At 38.1% G+C, this 22,989-nt stretch overlaps 2 protein-coding genes across 7 annotated transcripts; one reads left to right on the forward strand and one right to left on the reverse strand.

Annotated features, from left to right (window-relative positions):
• Positions 1–635: 635 nt before the first annotated feature.
• gnb1b (guanine nucleotide binding protein (G protein), beta polypeptide 1b) lies at positions 636–17,459 on the reverse strand. 5 transcript variants are annotated; one of them, XM_036002187.1, is made up of 11 exons: positions 15,416–15,435; positions 11,717–11,816; positions 11,532–11,570; positions 8,181–8,287; positions 7,129–7,192; positions 4,157–4,319; positions 3,973–4,039; positions 3,641–3,842; positions 3,281–3,497; positions 2,997–3,112; positions 636–2,317 (listed from the first exon to the last, which is right to left on the reverse strand). In XM_036002187.1, exons 2-10 carry the CDS (start codon positions 11,771–11,773, stop codon positions 3,006–3,008), a joined length of 1,023 nt encoding a protein of 340 aa, XP_035858080.1. In that variant the 5' UTR covers positions 11,774–11,816; positions 15,416–15,435; the 3' UTR covers positions 636–2,317; positions 2,997–3,005. The 5 variants fall into 5 exon arrangements, with proteins under 5 accessions (XP_035858080.1, XP_035858081.1, XP_035858079.1 ...); XM_036002188.1 differs by lacking the exon at positions 15,416–15,435 and adding an exon at positions 13,476–13,518; XM_036002186.1 differs by lacking the exon at positions 15,416–15,435 and adding an exon at positions 12,913–12,932.
• On the forward strand, positions 17,266–22,731 carry LOC116051273 (calglandulin). Of its 2 annotated transcripts, none has more exons than XM_031301549.2 (5): positions 17,266–17,348; positions 19,631–19,805; positions 21,554–21,698; positions 21,962–22,062; positions 22,573–22,731. In XM_031301549.2, exons 1-5 carry the CDS (start codon positions 17,292–17,294, stop codon positions 22,614–22,616), a joined length of 522 nt encoding a protein of 173 aa, XP_031157409.1. In that variant the 5' UTR covers positions 17,266–17,291; the 3' UTR covers positions 22,617–22,731. The 2 variants fall into 2 exon arrangements, with proteins under 2 accessions (XP_031157409.1, XP_031157410.1); XM_031301550.2 differs by lacking the exon at positions 17,266–17,348 and adding an exon at positions 19,035–19,435.
• The last annotated feature ends 258 nt before the right edge of the window (positions 22,732–22,989 follow it).

Consider the following 22,989-nt stretch of genomic DNA (forward strand, 5'->3'; position numbering starts at 1 on the left):
GTGTCATTTACTTGTACACCTGTTTTCTTTTTTTTTTTTTTTTACATAGAAATAAAATCTTGTATAACACAGTATAATACAGTTAAATAGTCAACCCACATGATTAAGTTTTGATTCAGAAACAACAGATTTATGTAATCTAAAACTACAACAATGTCAACAATGTCAAAAACTGTCAACAATGAGAGACACCTTGTAAAAGTATATGGTGGTAAAAATACAAAAGATGCTACAAGGCAAAAGCAAAGAGCAACACCCAGCAAAACTATAATTATTACACTCACAAAATTGTAGCTACTGTATTCCAGTGTGATGTTGCTAGATTTTGTTCTGGATAGACCAGGACGAAATCTAATTGGCTGAATTTTATTCTGTTAAAAACTAAGGAAGCCAACCCATAGGTCTCAGAATCTAAAATAAGTAAAGCTTAATTGCATACCTGCAATCAACTGGTTGTTTGTTACTTTTGAATTTGGTTGGTTCTCTCACTTTAATTCTTGCCCTCCCTGAACAATAGTGAAAAAGCATCTCGTACAACTACAAGTTACTTGTCAGAAAGCAGAGGAATGTTCAATCTGAATGACACATGTATACAATAAACATTCAATGCTGCTTTTAGATTTAACTCAACAAAAAGAGATCTCAAACAGCGTTTTATTACATTTTTCAATCAACAGTACAATTTAGTACAGTATCTATCTTGCATCCAGCTCACCGTGTAACACCAACAGACAAATGAAATACAAAAAGTGAAAAGGTACATAAGGGTGGAGAGTTCTATAATATTAATGGAAAGAGAAAAAGGAATCCATCTCAGTTGAATTGCATTTTCACTTGTGGCCACACACGAAATACATCACATTTATTGTACATCATCGCAGAAAAAAGGAAAAGTGAAAATATGTCACAACTTTAACAAAAGTGCTTCTGTATACAGTGAAATGTTATCATTCAGATGCTCTGATTTTCAATTTAAGACCAAGAAAAAAAATAATGTACAAAAGTTTTAGTATGGACAGTATGTGAGGGTGTTTTTGTTCCATCGAGTGTGAAGATTTGAAGGAGAAAAAAGGACTATGAATGCTCACAATGATTGTTATAATTATTACAAAAATTGGCATCAACAGAACTGGTAAGCATCATTTACACTGAGTATGCAGTCAATATTAAGTCTTTCTCCATTCTTGCTCACTCTGGTGCATAGCATTACCAGTATTAGTACACGTTTATGCAGAATTGGAGCCAAAACAAATTTGGCTTCTAGGTTCAATCAATAGGTTACTCTCCTTTTCAGAAACAACAAAAAAAAAATTAGGATTTTGCACCATTGAAAGCAAGTCTACAGCATGCACATCTAAATTAACTCATGGCAGACAAAATTAAATGTCTTAACTCAAAACATCAGACCATTATTTTCAGACATTGATTTGTACATTTCATTCAGAGTTGCAACTGCAGTCCCAAGCAAAGGAAGTGTCTATTTAGTCAGGTGAGGTGTATCACTCAAAGTGGATACTAAACACAACCCCGAATAAAATTCAGCCATGCCCCAATTATCTCAGCACCTACCTCAGAACCCCACCCCTTCCCACCCAAAGTCAAAGGCATGTACAAGAATTGAGGGGGTTAACTGGATAAGTTACTCGTAATAACTCCTTTTGTACTGGAATGAGCATTCATAACTTATAGCATGTGCTTGGTTAGTTAACATAGTATTAGTTGAGAGGCAAAGCTTCTTCATGTGCAAAAGGCTGTGATGAAACAAAAACAGCTAGTATATAAATACATAATGGACATTTTGAAAGCTGCTCGTGTAATATGATCCAAGCTTTTACTCGCATTTCTTGCTGCATGTTTTCTCTCCTCTGTCTTATATGATTTAACTGGATTAGAAAGACAAGCTGTAATTCAAACATATCTAAAACCATGAAAGAAATGACAAAAGGAAAGCCATCAAGAAAAAAACCATCAGAATAGAATTCTTAAAAAAAAAGAAAAAAAAAAGTTAAATAATTTGTACAATTACACTCCAACATTTGCTTTCAAGACGCACACATTTGCATGGGATGATAGTGTTGTTTTCTCTTTCAAGGTAACATAAAATGGTCCAAGAAGGAATGCACAAGTTTCTGATTCGATACCACAGGAGATCCTTTCTTAACTAGGTGATAAACAATTGTGCTCTTCTTTGTGTAGGAAAGGCATTGGTTTCCCTTCGTTTTTGTGGTGTCCAAGTCAGTTTAAACAGTGTTGAAGATGCTGTGAACATTCTCAAGTTGTAATGGTCTTCCAGTCAACTTTGGAGTTAAAAGAACATCTGGGAAACAAAGAAATGCAATTTAGAATTTACCTTATCTAACTTGATCTACAGTAAGCCAATTTAAACTTCTGTCAAATGTAATTTAAGACTTAATAACACAGACCGACATCAGAATGCAGGAGGCTGCTTGTGTTCATTATAGGTACATATGCAACCTGCAGCTACAAAGCAATTTGGTTTTTTTGTTGGCCTTTTGAGGAGCCTACCAGAATGAAGACATCCATTTTTTGGTGAAAGAATTTAAGAGAAAAATTAAATTATATTAAACCTACATATATGCAGGAATTGTCCCTTACGGTTTGTAAACACAACAATCAAAGTTGCTGAAAATGTAGGAGCAAGAATGTTTGTCAAAACCAAGTCAAAAGAGAATTCCAAGATCCATTCAATGTTACAGGTGTCTCAAATATGCAGCCCAGCAAAAACGCAAAGAAAAAAGATATTTCATTGAACCCACAACACTCTTAAACCTGTAAGGGACAAAAGTAGCGCAAGACCACATTAGCATCCACTCCAGCCAAGCAAAAGATTAGGCTTCAACAAACAAGCAACTACAAGTTTACAACTATTACTTTACTAGGAATAGAATAGCCTTAGGTACAATTGTAAGAAAGTGTGAAACAGAAATAATAATAATAATAATAATAATAATAATAATAATAACTAAAAAAAGAACCTTCAGGCTTCAATTCCAGATCTTCAGAAAACTGTCCCAGGATCCCGTTGCAACTGCCATACCATCATCAGTAACTCCCAGGCAGCTAACACGGTTGTCATGTCCAGCCAACACACCTAGACAAGTACAACAATTGTAATTTAGTCTACAAGACTAAAAACAAAACAGCAAGCAAGTACATTTTATCACTTTGTCTAATTATCGACCCAAGAGCAATTCTGTAACACCTTCCTTCATGTTGCAAAAATTGGGCTGCTATTGGAGATCATGCTTCAGCTACTTACCGGCACGGTCGGCTTTTAGTGTGTCCCACACGTTACAGTTGAAGTCATCATATCCCGCCAGAAGAAGACGGCCACTCTTTGAGAATGCAACAGAGGTGATGCCACATATGATATTGTCATGAGAGTAGATCATTAATTCCTGATCAGCACGCAGATCAAACAGCCTGCAGGTGGCATCATCGGAGCCCGTGGCAAAGGCATTGCCATTAGGGAAGAACTGAAAATTACAAAAGAGAACTCGTTAACGCACACATAGACACAAAATCATAAAAACAAGAAGTACATCTATATAAATAGTTGTTTAAAAACACAAACGCGCCCCAAAGTGCAATTTCAACGATAAAGAAACAAATAACTTACACAGATGGCATTGATGTCAGACTCATGGCCCGTGAATGTCTGTCTGCACATGCCCTCTCGAACATCCCAGAGTTTAGCAGAGGCATCACAAGCACCAGAGACGAATAACCGGGAGTCAGGGGCCAATGACAGGCTCATGACATCACCTGTGTGTCCAGCAAATGTGGTTGTCTGCTGGCCAGTCTCAATGTCCCAAAGTGCACTATGAAGTAAAATACAAGATTATTAGGATACCCGTTTGCCATTTCTCCAACATCCTAGGTTTTACACAAAATGTTTGACTTAACACCGTATAATAACTCAATGTAGGCATAGGCCATCCTTTTACCTACCAAGTGGTATCTCCAGAGCTTGTAACAATCTGGTTGTCATCAAGAAAGCGACAACAGGACAGGTATCCTGATATTAAAAAAAAAAAAAAAAAAAAAAAAAAATCAATGGGAGTTATTAATATGGAATTTCATGTCAGAAATATAACTAGCAGTAGAAAAGTAACTAGCAGAGTAGATCATATACCTGTATGTCCAGCGAGCTCACGGCTCACACGTACATTCCCTTCGCGTGTTTTGAGGTTGTAGATGGAACAGATGTTGTCTAAGCCACCACAGGCCACGTAATTTCCTGAAGGTGCATATGCGCAAGTCATGACCCAGGAAGATCGAAGTGGGATGGCATGAACCTACAACAAAAGTGACACACACACACAAATGTGTTAATTTCCTTAAAAATGTCATGGTACAGTAAAGTCAGTACTTTTACAGTAGCTAGTTTTACCAGTCTGGTAACCTAAAAAAAAAAAAAGTCTTGATTTCTGGTTTTTGGAGAGCAACCTTTTTAAGATTACTTTTGACACCCTGTGCTAACACTCTGGAAATGCCATTATAATCTGTTGATGTAAAATATACATCAAATATACACAAATATGTCACAACCTGTGGGTACTACTCTGATATATACATTTCAAGGTCTAACTAACTCCAATGCTAGGCTTGTTTTTTTCTCTTTTTTTTTTTTGGCTTTTCCGCCTTTAATCGACAGGACAGCTAGGTGAGAAAGGGGGGAGAGAGGGGGAAGACATGCAGGAAATCGTTACAGGTCGGACTCGAACCCTGGACCACTACGTTGAGGCATAAACCTCCAAGTATATGTGCGCCTGCTCTACCCACTGAACCAACCCGGCCACGCTAGACTTGTTTTTTTGATGGAAAAATCGTATACATCAATCAATACGCTGCAGAGTGGCACTCACAGACAGCTTAATGTGGCCGCTTAATTTAACAAAGGCTGAAACTAGCAGTGTTTTCCATTTGTGAGCCCCTATACGCATTAAGGTATTTAGGGATGCAGCGGTTAACCAATCTCACCGTTAACCACGCTTTAAAACGGCACGGTTAATTAATCGTAAAGGCTCCGCTACACCGAGTGTTAACTGACTGCACGTTATGTGTAGCAGTGTGTGAAGTTCTTCTCATTAGACCTCGTTGACAACAAAAACGCTCATGTGTGCGCACATCAGACGCCTGCCACCGCAAGTATTGACTGTCAAGAGTGATGCACAACGGCATCCCGTGGTGGGATACTGCTGCAATTTTTTAACGTTACATCAAGTAAACAAACTGCAGGAAAACTCCGAGCAGAGCCAGCCCCTGACCTCACGACAGCTGTAGCTGCCAGGGGGAATTCAACCCCAAGTTGGTAAATTTGCTAGCAATTTAATCGTTTCAAACTTAATTCATTGTTAGCTTAACGTTACCAAAGGACAGCACTGTTGTTGCCAATTTGGCCTTTGTTTGTGGTGTGAGTGATTCACCTCTAGTCTCTAATCTTTTCAGATGAATTTGAATAAAAAGGTTGGTGATTGATCATATAATCATTTTCAAAACATTCAAAACTGTTACTGTGTTATTACTGTTTCAAAAGGCAGCAATACATAACACATTTAAATCTAGAGTGTTTGTATGATTTTATACATTAGTGAAATAAATTAATGCATAATAATTGTGAAACCGTGATTATTCTTCAGACTAGGGGTGGAACGGTACATGTATTCGTATTGAACCGAAACAGTACGGGCATCTCGGTTTGGTACATTAATTTACACGGAGAATACACGGTATAAAAATAAATAAAACTCGCGTGCAAATTAATTAATGTAATGTGGAACTACTGTTACATACGCATTTCTTAGGGACACCTAATCTGTAGCCCCGCCTTAGCTCTGAAGCTCCCAAGCTCCGCCTACATGTCCAGTCGGTCCAGTGAGTCCTTATGTCAATGAGTGAGTCCACACGAAGCAAACTAGTCCCTTCCATATACAACCAGACACGCATGTACTGTAGCTGTATCCCTTCTTGCCTCGACCACAAATGGCTTCCAGGCCCATTTGCTTCGCTGTTTGCTCCGCTGTTAGCTCCGCTTTTAGCTCCGCCGTTAGCTTCGCTGTTTGCTGCTAGCTCCACTGTTAGCGTGTAAAGCTAACGCCAACTGCTCTGTGTAACCGAAGCTGCTCTTTAACACCCCTGCTCTGTGCATTCACATATGAGAGCAGCGCTTGTCTCCCATATCACACTACTAGCTGATTGTCTTATTTTGTTTACAAGTTCCAGATGGAGTCTGGAGATGATGTGGGGTAGCCTACTTATTGTTTACTGTTTAAGGCTACATCTTACTTTATATGCTTCAGGCTGTTGCAGCTAGCTCAGGGGAGAGACTGGATCACACTAGGTGGTACAGCCTGAGACATGCACAATAAAAAAAAATTGCCTTCTGCATTTTTGTTATGGTTTTCCCTCCATTGTACCGAACCGTGATGTCTGAACCGAGGTATGAACCGAACCGTGACTTCAGTGTACCGTTCTACCCCTACTTCAGACTACAACAAAATCTATAATCGTTGCATCCCTATATCCCATAAACAATTCTGACCTCAATCTGGCCTGCAATCTTCTCAGTAGGTCTAGAGATTTTAATTCCTGGTTGGATTTATTGCTCACTGTATCAAGCTCAATGTCTTCTTCAATATATGAGAACATAATTCTGCAACTTCCACCCATCCCACTCACTGCACACCAGACACACCAGCCCCAAGGTAAAGGCCACAAATGCCTCAGCCTCCAGCTGATCTGCAACTCTTTTGAATTTATTCCAAATGAATGCAGCATGGGTCGAGTTAGTTTGTTTCCCTCCTTGTACTTCTAGTTTAACCTCCTGGGACTTCTAGTATAACCTTATGAGTTCCACAAAAATAGGTGCATGCCGTAAAATATAGTGCAGCAGGAACAATATTAAAAAGCTTTTTAAAACGATTGCTTTTCCTGCCTCAAGTTTTAAAAATGTAGCAGCTATTTGCATGCAGATGGCAACATTTGACACGCCTTTATCTGCAATTCTGAACTGCTGCTGTTATTACTTTGCTTTACAATTAGATGACAGAGTGGCATGATTCAACCATTACTTCATTAATCCCTGTCAAAAAATACATGACTTACCTTATTTGTGGTATAGCTGTCCCAAATAATGAGTTTGCCATCTTGAGAGGCACTGACCAAGAGCCTACAAAAATGAGAACAGCGATATTAACACCAACACAACATCAATTAGAGTCGTCACACAAAATCTATTTTTATCTAGAATCATAAGCCAAAAACTGAGGAAAAAGGACTGCAGGAAAAAAGATGCCTGCCACACTGCTGAAAAACATAATGTATGAATACAATATTCACTGCATCAGTGTAACAACCATAGACTGTATATAGAATGGACCAACAGATCCCGTTGCTCTGGACGGAGTGAAGGATATTAGAAGCACTTTTCCGGTGAGCGCTGAGCGTTACTGAGCAGCCTCCAACTGAGAGAGACGACGTCAATGTGACGTGAGCAACGTGTCTGAAAGTTGTAAGTCTTCTGGTAGCTGTACCAAGAGAAATCTCAATCATTCCCAATCTTGCAGAGACGGAGAGCGAAGGTATATGTAAGGAGATAACATGGACACAGGCTAATTATTGCCAACTAAAATTCTAGTTAACATTAGTAATTAAACGTAAACAGCTAACGTAAGTCGAAACTGCCGACGCGCTTCTCCTGTACTATACGGTAATTCCTCTACTATGCGACAGTAAGTCCCGTGGTTATGACACAATTGTTAGCCTATTTTTACAAAAACATCTGCTACGGAGCCATAACGTGAGGTACAAGGTAATGGAGCCTTTTATACATTGTCCTGTTTCTTTAGAAATAAACAATGGATAAATAAAGTCTTTAAACGCTTCAGATGTAAAGTTATTCGCTGTCAAAGTGATGCCAAAATGAATGGCAGTCAATGGAATGCTAACGGGGGGTGAGAGCTTGTTAGCATCAAAATGGCGACATAGGAGGTACGCGTTGTGAGGAGAAGCTTACCCCCTTGGTAACAACTTACATTTAGGCATTGTCTTACTTTTACACATTGCTCAACATTTGACATAAAGCATGAACAGAACGTAACAACATAAACAAAATCTCTGGTTACACCATAAGTCATAAACGCTGGCAGTTGGGTTACCTGGAATCTGTTCCCCAATGCATGGCATAGATTTTAGCCAAATGACCCCGCAGCGTTCGTCTTGTACGCATCTGGATTCGTCCAACGGGGTCAATATTAGCTGTGATCTGCAAAACATTAAGATACACCTTCACTGATCCCCAGCGGGAGAGTTCGGTTGTTGCAGCAGTACAACAGAAACAACAGATAGATACAGATAAGTATAGAAAGTAAAACAAAATAATAATTAGAGGTACATAAACTAAAATGGAATAAAAAAATAGAAACTAAACTCTACAGATCATTTGGGAGACAGATGACACGATAAAGTGAGTGGTGCTGATAAAGTGACAGTGGCGTGATTAATAGCAGCAGAGTCTTAATAGAATATATTGCAAGGGTCAATGCAGCATTAACATAGTATAATATGGTACATCATAAAATAGTGAGGGAATTAAGACTTAGTATAAGGTGCAGTAGTGTAATAATAGTATACTAGAACTGCAAGCAGTTATGACGGGGCCCAAGCCACCCACGCCAGTTGCCCCCGAGCGCGCGTAAGCGGAACCCGAAGCCGGGCGGCGGGGAGGCAAACGTCGCGAAATATCGAGAGGCGCGACGCCTGCGGTACGTCGCCGTTGGAAACGTAGCGGTCAACAGTTCACCTCCACGCTTATACGGACTACCTTTAAGTATTCTCTACAATAAACAAACTTCTTAACCCCCCTGACCGCAGGGTACAGCAGAGAGAAATGAGAGTGACCGAGAGGGTGGAGGGGGGAGGCAGGTGTGGTGGTTGAAGGAGCAGGGGAGGTGGTCAAGTTGTTGCAAATGGCGTCATAGGCGCCGATTTATGTTTTCCTCCGTGGGTGCTTCGTGGGAAATTAAGCATCAATGCCACCTACATAACCAATCAAACTATGACAGATGCTCCACTTAGCACCAACTGCAATGTTTAATTGCACGGTATCGCCGCCTATGAATGGTGTAGATTTTGGATTGAAAAAGTGAGAAAAAAGAGTTGCATTTGTCCACTGTGAAGGTAGTAGAAACTTTGTCAGGTGGGTTAAGAAGTTTGTTTATTGTAAAAAACCAAAGGAGCACACAAAAGTAAAAACCAAAACCTAACGGTAAGAGGCAAACATCAGTAAATATTGACAAGTGTGAGCTGCAAGGTCTGTGGTACATTTCCATTGCAAATATCCCATTAACATTGAGTAAAAGGGCCAAAACTCGTCTACGTTGATTATTGCGTCCCCTAATGGCCAATCTTCGCCAAATTTGGTACAGAGCCTCAGAGCGGCATGCCAAACCAGCACCAGAAGTTTCGTGGTGATTGCTTTTACCGTGACAGAGATATCGCATATGCAAATTTCCCATTTAAATGCATTGAGTTATTGGCCAAAACAAATAAACGTTGCTTATAGCGCCCCCTAAAGGCCGATCTTTGCCAAATTTGGTACAGAGCATGATAGTGGCATGATGAACAATGATTCCGAGTTCCTTGCTGATAACATTTAATTTGGCCGAGATATGATATGATATGTTTGTGCTAGCTAGCTATGAAAATGTGTTTGGTCGTCAAATGCGCATACTTTAACGTAGCAAAATTTCTTGAGTAACTTTTGGTCAAGTCCATCTGGAGATGCTACCTACCAGGTTTCGAGCTGATCCGTCGCACGGCCTAGGACGAGTTTGAAAAAGTTGGTTTTGCGCATTGTGCGATATTGCGAAAAAGATTTTAAGCAAAAATGGGCGTGGCCTATATCATGTGATTCAGCTTGATTCAACGAACACGTGGATGTATGGGTTTCTAATGTGGGATGTGTAATGTGGGAGTTAAAGGCAAAAAACCATTATAGTGCCACCTAGTGGTCCACATGTGTAATTTTTGGTAGGTGTGGTCCATGACCCATTGTCTATCTACCCTGTAAATTTAAAGTTGTTCACATTAGTGTAAGTGGTGAATCTAGACTTGGGTCCCATTGGCCACGCCCACTTTGACCCCTCAGTACGCAACTCTAGACATGGCCTCAGGAGTGTCCCTAGATGGTACCCATCAAATTTTGTAAAAATCAAATGAGCCGTTCATGAGATATAAACTTTTTGTACTTGTAGCGCCCCCTAGTGACCAATTTTCGTAAAACGCGTGGGGGACCTCCAGAGGGTCATGTCAAACAAGAATCTAAAGTTTGGCGTTGATAGCATGTATTTTGGCTGAGATATGGCAAAGTCGGTGTTTTCATAGTTAGCTACACAAATTTGTTTGTGCGTAATATGCGCAATTTTTATCCTATAAAAATTCTTTTCATTAACTTTTTGTCAGGTCGGTCTGGAGATGCTACGGTCCAAGTTTCGTGCAGATCGGTCGCACGGTCTAGGAGGAGTTCGAAAAAGTAGGTTTTTGATAAATCGCGATTTTTCACGCATAAAAGTCTAGGCGGAAATGGGCGTGGCCTATATCACGTGATTCAGTTGGATCCAGGGAACACGTGGATATATGGTTTTTAAATGTGAGGTGTACGGTGTGGGAGTTATAGGGCCAAACGCGTTTTTTCTGCTATAGCGCCACCTAGTGGTGGAAGTGGGTCAATTTTTGCGCCTGAGGTCCTTGCGGAGTTTCGGACCAGTCCTGAAAACAGCAACCCCCCACCATGTACGGTTTAGGCTGTAGTCGGAGTTTTAGGCGGAGAAGAATAATAATGAAGAGGAAAAATCAGTAGAAAAACAATAGGGTTCTACAGCCCTGCTGTATGAACGGCATAGCTTTGCTATTGCCCGTTCTTACAGACTCGGGATTGGACCCCTAATAATAAAAATGTATAGTATAGTACAACAATATAACAGTATATAGTATAGTGCAGCAATATAAAATAAGAGTATAAGTATAATGCAGCAATATAATGTAGTATATAGTATAACTTAGTGTAAGATCAAACGTATTGTATAATACAGCAATACAACACTGTGTGTGTGTGTGTGTGTGTGTGTGTGTGTGTGTGTGTGTGTGTGTGTGTATGTATGTATGTATATATATATATATATATATATATATATATATATATATATATATATATATATATATATATATATATATATAAATAAATAAAAGTAACATTTGGATCAGTATAATCCAGTTCATAACAAGAATATATCAACAGTATGGTATATAATCAGTACAGAGAGACAGTGGAGAGGAAGAGGTGAGTGTTTCGAGTGGACCAGACATTGTGGAGAATGGCTCTGTGTGTTGTTATAGTCTGTTGTACAGTATGATAGCAGCAGATACATATTAAGGTATTAAGTACTCTGGTTAATTTTTAGACCAATTGCTTTTCAACCCAAGACAAAGATCCTAATCTTAAAAGTTACCTGTGACAGTGTGGCATCTGCGCATGCTTTCCTGGCATCCTGAAAGGAAGAAAAATATTTAGGGCAGGATTTCTCACATCTACCTTAAGTTGTATAGGCTTAACTCTGACTCAACTTGTAAATGGCATTTTTAATGATAATTGATGGTATGGAAAATAAAAAATAAAAACCTGTTTGTTACTTACTCTGATCTGATTTTTGAGCTGCTCTGCCTCTTGGCGTAACTGGTCCAGTTCACTCATTTTATTCTGTTTTTTCAATTACCTTACTCCAGCTACTGGGGCACTTGTTGATTAAAAAAAGAAGAAAGAGAAGCACTTTAATCATTCAAGTAAATCTTCCTCATTTTAAATTCAAGGTCATATTTTCAACCGTAAGCAAAGTGGGCCTGACAAAACCAAATCTCTTAACAGCAGTAGGGAAGGGGAGGATTTTCAGCCAGCTTGCTGTCACTTTTCAATCAACTAAATGGTTTAACTACAATACATGCAACGTACAGGTAACGGTTCAACCTCACTGTCGCTAACAAAATCCTGACCCACAATTTAGACTGCCAGACAAATCCTGTTAAGGCATGACTTCCCAATGATCCGAAAATCAGTCATTATCCTGTTGACCTCAATCCCTGGGATACTCAAAAGTTGTTGTTGTGTTCATATTGATATGAACTTCAATATTCAAATGGAAAATAATCTCAAAATGAAATAGCACAATGTGGTGTCAACATAAAACACAGCACTTTCAAGCCGGGGAGCAGAATTCACTTCCCGGCAAAAACAAAATACTTTCACCCAGGAAACGCATATTAGTTCCTCGGGAGAGTTTTAATCCAAACCACGATCTTTTTCCTAAACTTAACTAGTCGTTTTAGTGCCTAAACTTTACTGTCGTCAACGCATGACGCTCACTTTTTCTTGGCTAAACTCCTCTACCTTGGCCCCTGAAAGGACCGTCATCTGGTGGTGCCTGTAGCCGGCTCACAGTCACCTATCGGCGGCTGAACTCATCTAGCAACTGCCGCTCAAGATTTTATTGTTCTATCGCACTATAGACAGTTCACATTAGAGCGCTTTACTTAGTTTAAAATACTTCTATTTTAGGTATATAATATATGGTCTATTGGTGACATTTTGTCCGCACCGGGTGAAAGAAATAATTCAGCAGAAGCAGGGATACTGCGACACACATGGCAATCCATCTGTTTGATGACACATGCACAGTCCAAGTCTACTTATTTAAAGCAATAAAATAGTTTTGCAAAGGAAGCACAATGCAACATGACCACAAACAGTTGTGAACAGCTTACTGAATATACCATCTCACTTTGAATAAGGTCAGTTGTTTCTGATATTAGTTTGTGAAATAGTCACTGATTGCTTACCAACTCTAGCATTCCTGTGAAATGGATAACCTTGGGCTCCGATCCATCTAATCAATTATTCAAATGTGTACAGAAGTACATAAGGAAAAAAAAACAACAGTGTAACTATACTCTTAAGTTTGTGTGTGCGTTTTTAATGGTACAGATTTGTTGAAAATTGAGTATGCACATACAAATTTGACCAAATGCAACATCAATTGGGATTTTCTACTGATTAAGTAAGAACACGGTTGAATGGGAGATTACAACCCAGTAACCACGTTCTTTAAGTACATAGTGACTCTCATCACTTGTGCAATTTGTTTTTTTTAAACAAGTCTGTGCAAGCTGTCTTCTATGAGAGACGTATTGCCCCCTTGTATCTTGAAAGAACAAACCATATCACCTATGTTTACATAATGTGAGTAGCAGCTCAAAGTGCAATATTACAATGTAAAAAAAAAAAAACATTTTTTAAAAAGATGGCACACGTGATAAACTGACTAAAGGAAAACTAAAATTTTATTCAGATTTATTGCAGATTGCAAGCAATGCACCATTCAGTTGGACCAACTTTGCCTTACCTGGTGTATTTCAGTCAGTAGGCCTATGTCACTGGAGTTTCAGGACAAAACTGAAAATCTTCTTTACCCAACTTTGTTATCCTGATTGGTTGACCTTTTTAACACAGGTCATCCTCTCTTACATTCATTAATCTATAAATAAACGTGTCATGAATTGTAATTATTACGCAGTATCATCAAGTGACAGCAGAATGCTATTTTCACCTTGAAAACCTCTGAAAATATTGTTGATAGCTATTTAAAAACAATATTCAACTTTTGTCAAATTGATATATATTTTTTTTTCTGTGAGAAAATGAAAGTTGAATCAGTTGCGCCGATGTGCATTTTCAGATAATAAAGTTTACTAATGCCCAAAGTAGTGTATAGTAGTTAAATATGTTGTTTTCTGTCTCTATGTATAGTATAATTAATGTATTAACATGTATTTAGCCAAAAACAAACAAAAAAGACATGTAAATTATCTTTCATTTTGGTTAAGTTATAAACAATGTTATAGTATAAAAATATACTGAATGTTTCAATAATGATTTATTAGCAAAATAATGCTACCTATATTAAACTCTAGTCATTTTTAGCTTTAAAATGAAATTCTGATTAATCAAATTTAATTTATAAAATGAGTGATATATTAAATTCACACTTTGTTCACAATCAAATTACAAGATCCAATTCATTTTCAGTCTTGACTGTTTCTATACCAAACCCTAAAACTGCTATGGTAAATCCAAAAGTAGGATAGCCTGGAGTGATGTTATAGGCCTAAGTTTTAAATATTCCACATTCAGAAATATTATTTTACATAGGAGGTCCACAGAGGGCTCTGTGGATGCTTACAGTTAAGGAGTTCCACTCCCTCATCACTTCTGCTTTCAAAGCGCCTGATCAGGGTCAGCTGACTGCATGATAGACAATGAGCAATGGCAAACAGCCTGGAGTTGTAGCTCACTAGCTGTTCTCAGGTCCCTTAAGGGCAGTCTATGCCTGCTACTTTCAAAAAGGTGTCTCCTACATTTCCAGTTAATTTTTTTTTACCTCTCTGCCATATTTTACATCTGTTCTTGAAGGACAAGCCTGTGTATCTGTTCTGTTAAAAGATGATAATGCAATGTTCCACAGGTCTAAAGCTGGATCATAGAAAAAGCCATAACCAGCAATATCACTGAGCAACTACATAATCCTAAAAGCTAAAACCTCCGTCAATGAGTCTCTAATCCTATCCATGTCCACTAACAAACAGCTGGCAAAGCCAGCCCAGGCATTAGAAATATGTTTTCCCAATCATAAAAGGATGAGTTTAATCTTAATTCTTTTACACACAACATGCTTAAAGCAAGTGCCTGGATTTTCACGCTGCCAGTGAAATCACAAGCCTAATACAGTCCCTCTCTTCTAGTTGTCCAATGTGACCAGCTACTGTACAATTAGTACCATTCTTAATAAACTAGGATAAAGTTGCATTTTCACAGAAGCCATGTATATATTAAATTAATTTGCTAATTACATACACAATTGGCACAAAGTAAAGAGAATATATTAAGCTACTGTATGGCAGATAGAGTGAAGATATGACAGCACAACGTAATAGAATCAACATACCTATCATGCATATTTTCTAATGAGGTTTACCCAACTCTGTATGTGCTGTACTGATAGTTTACTTTGTCACTGTGTGCAGTACTGTGATTTGCCTACAACTGTAGTCTAGTTTGCATTGTATTTGAATGGCTGCTGGTTAGCGGTTTTAGTCTGTTTTTTACCGTAATAGGTTTAGAGGGTTGGGCTACTGAGGCTCCACACATATTTCAGGAGAAAATTTGTTGCAATTCAGCACCATAATGTGGCAGAATACTGAGGATTAGACTATTAGTATCCGACTACGTCTAATCGAATTTCTACATTTACTTAACGCTGCACAGTGTAATGATAATATGACTTACACTGATGGAAATCTGAGAAGATGCAGCTAAACGCCATCTTGCAGACTGCTGTCCGCTAGTTAGCCTGCTAGCAGGCTAGCCAGTGTGGGCCTGCAGGCAGGGCAGAGCTAGTATTAAAGAAAGCAATGTACGGTCACTTTATTAGTAACCGTTTCGCTTGTGATTTAACATTGTCCGGTAGACAAGTAGAAAACGTAAGCTGAATTTTACAACAAAGAACACTTCTAGCACCTAATGCAAAAAAAAACAAACAAAAAAAAAACGTAACCACAGCCACTTAAGGGTAGACTCAGCTGCTCTTCCGCAATTACACGGAGTGCTATGTAGTTAGCTTTTAAGCCAACATAGTGTGGGTAAACCTAGAAACCCGGCGGTTGCTTGGCCTTCAGAAATCCACTTGCGTACTAACAATCTCGTTAAACCTGACAGTGCACAGTTGATTTGATTATAACGTTCCAGTGTATTTATTTGGTTCTCTAATCCTTAAGTGGACCTGAGTCTGTAACAAAACTGCAAGGTCGGGCGGCAGTGGCCTGTTTGACTTCAGGAGCAACAAATGCAATAACAAATGCGGGTGATTTTACATAAAGTAGATGACCATCTTTCACCCATCGCTGCATAACGTTAACTGCCAATTAGCTAACTAATGATAAATAACTAACGATAGTTACTAACCTAAGTTAAAGGCGTTGCACTGGTGCGGCCGTTTCGTTGCAGGATGCAGCAATAACGTTATGCTAACTTATTACTTCGGCTTGTAAAAAAAAAAAGAATAAAAGGTGTTAACGCGGCTACAATAACTCACGTTAATAACACGTAGCTGATGTATAGTGTGCACTTGTCACGTTAATTAATTATGCTTGCTGTTCTGCCATTGCCAAAAAACAATTGTTGTTCATTTGTTTACAGGACATTTATTGTTCCAGCCCAACCCAGTGTGTCATCATCGACTGTCAGAAACATCTTGAAATATAACATTTCGAGTACAAAGCAACTAAAGCTTAAAGTGCAAAATCAGTGTCTTTTGCCCATTAACTACCCAGTACTTTTTAAGTACTGTGTTTTAGGCCAAGAAGCACCACCGAAGGGCCATCACTGACATCAAGCCTCACTGACCAACATTATCGTTGCTTCAACGTCAGCCAGGAGCTTTCATTGAACACTGACAGTTAACATAGCTAGCTAACTCACTTGACTGAATGCATAAGGCATTATGTAGCAATCTGTTTATCCACCGCAAATACTGATTGCCAGTGTCCACCGCTGCAGACACTCTTGTAACGTTACCTTAGCCACTTGTATTTGCTCATGATAAAATAGCCAACTCAACGTTAGCTAGCTAACCGCAGCTAACTAAATGGATAAGAAGCTAGGTCTGGCAACCCCACCCCCGGAGAGTCCAATTCCGCCACAATTAATCAGCTAATGATATTAATAGTTACTCTGGAAGATGTGAAAGCAGCATGATTCTCGCTTTTTTTCACCTTACCTGATTCAATTTGCGTTTGTTTTTGCGTTTTGGCATTGACTGGAAAGCAAGACGGCGTATACCTCCGATCCACGCATCAACGAACACCACAACGCTAGCCTACTAACTAGCCAGCCAGCTAGCGTTAGTTTTCCGAGGAGCAGCCCTTCCCGAACGCAGCAGGCTACGGCTATAGGGAGCTTGACAACCTCAGTCAACCGGAGAGGGGAGGGGGGAATCACACCCACTAGCTAGCCTTGTACTGTAGACACTGCCCAGGCATACACAAATGCTAATCTTTAAAGTCACTATACCTCATTCAACAAGACAGCCTACTGTCTCCCTTTTGCCAAGCTTAACATCTGCCCTTTCCGTAGTAACGCTCTCGTCCGGCCATCGAACGACGAGATGGGCGCGGTAACCCTGCAGTCAGCGCTGGGAAACCCCACGCTGCAGCAGCGATGGGTAGAGAACCATCTATTGATGTTTAATATACAGCTGGAGATTATCAATCACTTTTAACAATGTTTGGCACTTCTCATTTGGTATTTGTGCATTTCATCAGAGTGGACTGAAAGCCAAAGAGTGTTCGTTTTTCTATCTTCCTACAACCCAGTGAAAGGCTGAGTCAGTTAGTCACTCAGGCCCAAACTTGGTTCCAAAAGTAAGTGGTGGTATTACTGATTTCAGCAGGGCTCGCTTTAGCATTGTCAACAACAACATAATCTGGCCATCGATAATTAGGAAATAGTGTGTTCTTATGTTAATGTCTATAGTGCGGTTTACTTTGTTTTCTCGGTGTGTTTCTCAGAATAGCCTACAAATAACAGAAACTTCAGCACATAACTAACTAGTTATTGGTCCTTTTGTGGTGCAATTCTAGGAAGCAGTCACAGTTAAACATAATCAATTTCCCTGAAATATCACAAAATGATCATAAATGATCTATGTGCTGTTGTCCTTTAATTTGGAATTTGTTGTCACAGTATGTACAATACCTCAAACAAATAGGTAGTAATAAGATAAGCTTTATTTGTGCTGGTAGTCTTGCTGAGATCAGCAAGAGACCTGAGAACTTACATATAGGCTATACAACATTACAAGACAATTCAGCCACACACAGCAATAATCACACAGAAAACAAGTAGTCCTATTATAAAAAATATCAATAAGTCGAATGGTAAAGTCCCTCATACAGTAAGAATGAGTGTCTCTAACTTTCACTTCATTCTAGTACTAATGTGCATAGTACCAGCAATCAAAAAAGTACACATGCACAGCACACCATTTACTTTGAATATAAAGCATCCATACATACTGTATAAGGGTTGGAACTCACATAAACAAATTGCTTTCAGTTGAGAGATGAGTAATTTAATTGATAAATGCCTAAGACTGGTCATCACAATTAATTGGGTTGCAGCTGAAGATGCAGAAAAAGAAAGAATACATCATTTCCGCATTACTTTGCCTGATCATAAACCATTTTGCTTCGTAGATAGGCCTTCACAAACTCTCACTGCACCTGTGTGCAAATTACCAACAATACTGCCATTGCCTTTAATATTTAATTTTTAAACCCTGTGGTGTATCAAGTAAACTTTTTATAGGTCAGGTGTATAGGTCAGAAGGAGCCCAATCAATGTAATCTGGTCATTTCAGCCAGTTAAATTGACCATAATTTTCATTCATTCATTTATTCATTCATTCTTCCACAACATTGATCCAAACTTTATTATGTCTAAAAGAACCATCTTCTGTTATGGCTAGTTCTGTCTTAGATTACTTATTTTGTGGTTCAAACTACGACCCAACGATGAAAATGTTAAACATGAGTGTACAAAAATAGAATATAGGAAAGAACAATATGTTTTTTTATTGATTAACTTGCTGACTATCAGATCATGTAAATATTAAGTACCAATACCTTGATGAAGTCGTTTCACTTGTATATGTATCATATGTGTGTGGCATTCATAGACATTCCCCTTGCCTTGACTAACAAATGGGAAATTCTTAATGTTACCACTGCAATGTTGGAAATAACTTCTTAAGTGCCTCCTTATTTGGTTATCTGCTTTCATGAGAGTCACTAGGGGCTGCACAGACACCTGCTAATGGCTAACAGCAAGCTAATTGCAGTTCCCATAAGTGGACCATGTGATGTTGAGGTCAGAAAATGCATCTGATAGTTTTCACATTTTGTTATCTTATCTCTCTCCTCTCTCCTGTTCTGTCTTGGTTACTTTGAGAACAGCATAATATTTTAACTAATTACAAGTTTACCAAACCAGTTATCTTCCAAAATTATATTCAAGTTTAACTATGCTGTTTACCATTTGTTAGTTGAGGTCAGTAACCAAATGTTCCTCATGGGTGATTAGCAAATCCATCCTTTAAGCGCCATAAAAGGCCACAAAGCATGCTCCTCTAAACCCTGGGGAAAGAGCATTAGAAGTGTAGTTATGACTTGGCCAAGGCAGACTCTCATTCGACAGTAAGTGTTGCCACAGTGTTTGTCCTCAGCCGTGTTTGGACTACCAGAGAAAATGGTGAGAATCTTATTAAGGAACTAACTTCACAAACAAAAATGTTTATTCTATTATATGTAATTAACATTGTTATATTCAACATAAAGTAATTCCAGAAGCTTTATTGTGCTGATCTAACTCTCCTCTTGATAAATCTGGTTGAAGACTGATATTAAATACTGCAACTCCCTAAACAACTCCCTTATTTTCTTTCAGGCCAGCAAGTTAACACAAGAGCAGATCACAGAGTACAAAGGAGTTTTCGAGATGTTCGATGAAGAGGGGAATGGAGATGTGAAGACACAGGAGCTGGAGAGGCTGATGAGTTTAATGGGGATCAATCCTACAAAGAGAGAGCTCAGCCAGATGGCCAAAGATGTGGACAAAGATGGTGAATATGAACTGCAATGATAGTAAAGCCCATACTATGGAATATTATTCTCTAAAACACTTTAACTTGGCTTTTTTAACCTTTATGGGCCTCTGACTAAGTTTAATATTAATAGGTTAGGTATTACACACACCTGTGACAGCATATCACTTGAACGTCCTCTTAATTTAAGTATATATGTAAAATAAAATGTAATCCAGTACAACAGCCCTGCCATAAATCCGATATTTTTAAAGCGTAAAATGGTAATTATTTTGGTTATGTGTTAGAAAGCTGCTCCAACTCTATGGTTGCGACCAGTGGTGGTGGTGGTGGTGTATTTGACTGTTACTATTGTAAGATGGTTCTATTTCCATAAACGAGTAACGCCTTAAAATGCCTTTAGCAATGCCTTTAGCAATGCCTTGCATGTATTCTGAGCTGCACCTGGAGGTGAGGATGGAAGGAGAAGCTTTATCTGTCTAAAGTTCAGCCCAAACCAAGTCAGTAAATAATGTGCTCAATTAGGCTCTGTAATAAAAGCCTGGCTTTCACATCAGCTAATGTTTTCTATTAAGATAAAGTATAGGAAGGTAGATCAAATGGATTTTGCTACTTGTCCTAATAAGGTTGAGATCAATTAATCCAAGACATACTGTATTAGGAACATTTTAGTTGCAAATCTACATACATTTAGGATTTAGTGCAATTTTTTAAGACCGTAACATCTTCTGAAATGCATTATAAAAAAACATAACATTATCTAATACTGCAGTATTCTGTTTTACTGCAGGTTACCACATTAATCACTAGGTGTCAGTGTTTCCCTATATGTGAATTGAGATCCCTAATAATAACAAATAGTTTATTGTCATAAATGAAATTTAATCACACAGAAAAGTCATAAAAGAACAAACAAAACAAAAGAAATCTTGTGAAAGAAGTCATGTGACATGAACAGGGGCTTCATTAAGTGCCCAGCAATACATGTCTGCCTTCAGCTAATTTAAGGAGGACATCTTTTAAATGGACTTTTTCTTGAATAACTTTTATGTTAAATTAAGTTCCCTGTACATTAACCTTAACTGATACATTTTATAATTTGCTATTTTCATTCTTGTTTTTTATTTCCCCTACTCTTAGCCATCTCTCTGTATGCCTCCCCCCTCTCTCTGAACTGCAAAAGGGGAAAGAACAAATATAATGCTGTCTTTTTCTATTAATTCTATTTTGGCGTTTTGATGTCAAAGATGTATTGCTTGAAATGTTTTGCTTGACAATACTGATTACTGACTCAATTCTAGCTGTAAAACATGGCTAGATTTTTATATCTCAGTCCTATAAACATTAATGTTTTTTATCCAAATACAAGAATCTAGATAAAATGTTTTGGTTGTTATAAAAATGCTAGAAAACGGAAGATGTCCTTTAATGCTAAAATATCACTCAACAATTTATCTTCCTAAAAGCAAATTTTTTTCAGGACAATTCAGGACATTGTGACCACCAGGGGTTTTCAGAGATATTGGGATACAGATCATTGGGGTTGGATAATTGTAGTAAAGGCTGTGATGTTGATTCATTTTAATTTCATTGGAAATATAATCCCACAATATCTATGCATTTTTTTCCTCTTCTATTTACAGCATGTGTGTATTTGTGTCTACATAAATATGTCTATCCAACAAACTAACAAAAGTTACTGTTTTGCACACAGATAATGAGGGTTTGTTTAATTATATTATATTATTATTTTTGTGACACTCCAGGTAAAGGGATATTTAACTGTGACAGCTTCCTGGGTCTGATGGCACTGTACCTGGAAAGAACCAAGAACCAGGATGCTGAACTCCGAGCTGCTTTTAAAGTATTTGACAAAGAGGCCAAAGGATACATCGACTGGAACACACTCAAGTAAGAATAACAGAAGTGATGGAAAAGCAAAGCATAAACATTCCCCTTACACTGAATAAGTACATTCTTATAAACTCTTAATTTGATCTATTGCATGCTGGATTATGCTACAATGTCAACTATTTAAGTGAAAAATAATTATCTATTTTCATCCCAAATAAAAATCCAGATAAAACAAATGAAAAACAAACACAATCAGTGTTAACATTATTTTTTCATAATGCTGTTTCAGTGTTTCCTTCATGTTTAATATTCATTTCCAGATATGTACTGATGAACGCAGGGGAACCACTCAATGAGATTGAGGCAGAGCAGATGATGAAGGAGGCAGATAAAGATGGAGATGGAACCATTAATTATGAAGGTTTGAATGTATATTTCAATTACTGGCCATAAAAACTCTATAAAAAACCTTTATTTGGTTGAAAATATAAATGAAATGTTAATGGGAGATAATTATCATAGTGTACATTTTGACAGTACTGCATTGCTGTTTGTCATATTGATTCAGTATAGGTCATCTATTGTCTAGGTCAAAATGTAATTACTATTCAACAAGATAAATCCATTATGTTTTTACAATGTATGTATGTATGTGGACATTTGAATTGACCACTGGAGCCAGATTGACTCCAGAACTATTTAACCTGTCAACTACTGTTGTGTATTAGGAAATTACAATACACAAATATATGATCCTTACCATATTGTAGTTTTCTGTGACAAGGATTGGATTTGTTTACATTTTGGGGTTCAATTAAAAATGTCCAAATACGCTTGTATATCAAAAATGTTTCCTTAAATTGAAATAAATGGGATGACAGGGTAATAAGGAAATTACAAAAATATTTACTGCTGGTTTGAACTCTTTCAGAATTTGTGGCCATGATGACTGGGGACTCGTTCAAAATGAGCTGAAGATCTTGTGGATATTCTGCAGCTGTTGTGAACATGTGTTACAATTACACACAATTGTAAAAAAAAAAAAAAAAGAAAAGACAAGTATATTTGGTCTTCGACATTTCTAGTCGTACAAATGGGAATTTGTGCAATAACATGTGATTTGTGAATAACTGTATAAATCCTCTACATTACAGTAACATTGTGATTTGTTTCTGTCTGTTTTGTTAAGAGTCTGTTTTGTTCAAGAATAAATTCAGATAATTGAGAGTTAAAGAAAAGACAACATAGGGTTAATTTCCTCAGAGCTGCCACCCGGATACAGTCATTCACATGGGTCTGACAGCATCTGGTGTGCAGAGCCATTCAATCCTATTCTCATCCCTGCAAA

This window comes from Sander lucioperca, chromosome 6, assembly GCF_008315115.2.
Source record: "Sander lucioperca isolate FBNREF2018 chromosome 6, SLUC_FBN_1.2, whole genome shotgun sequence".
In the NCBI taxonomy this organism is placed as follows: domain Eukaryota; kingdom Metazoa; phylum Chordata; class Actinopteri; order Perciformes; family Percidae; genus Sander; species Sander lucioperca.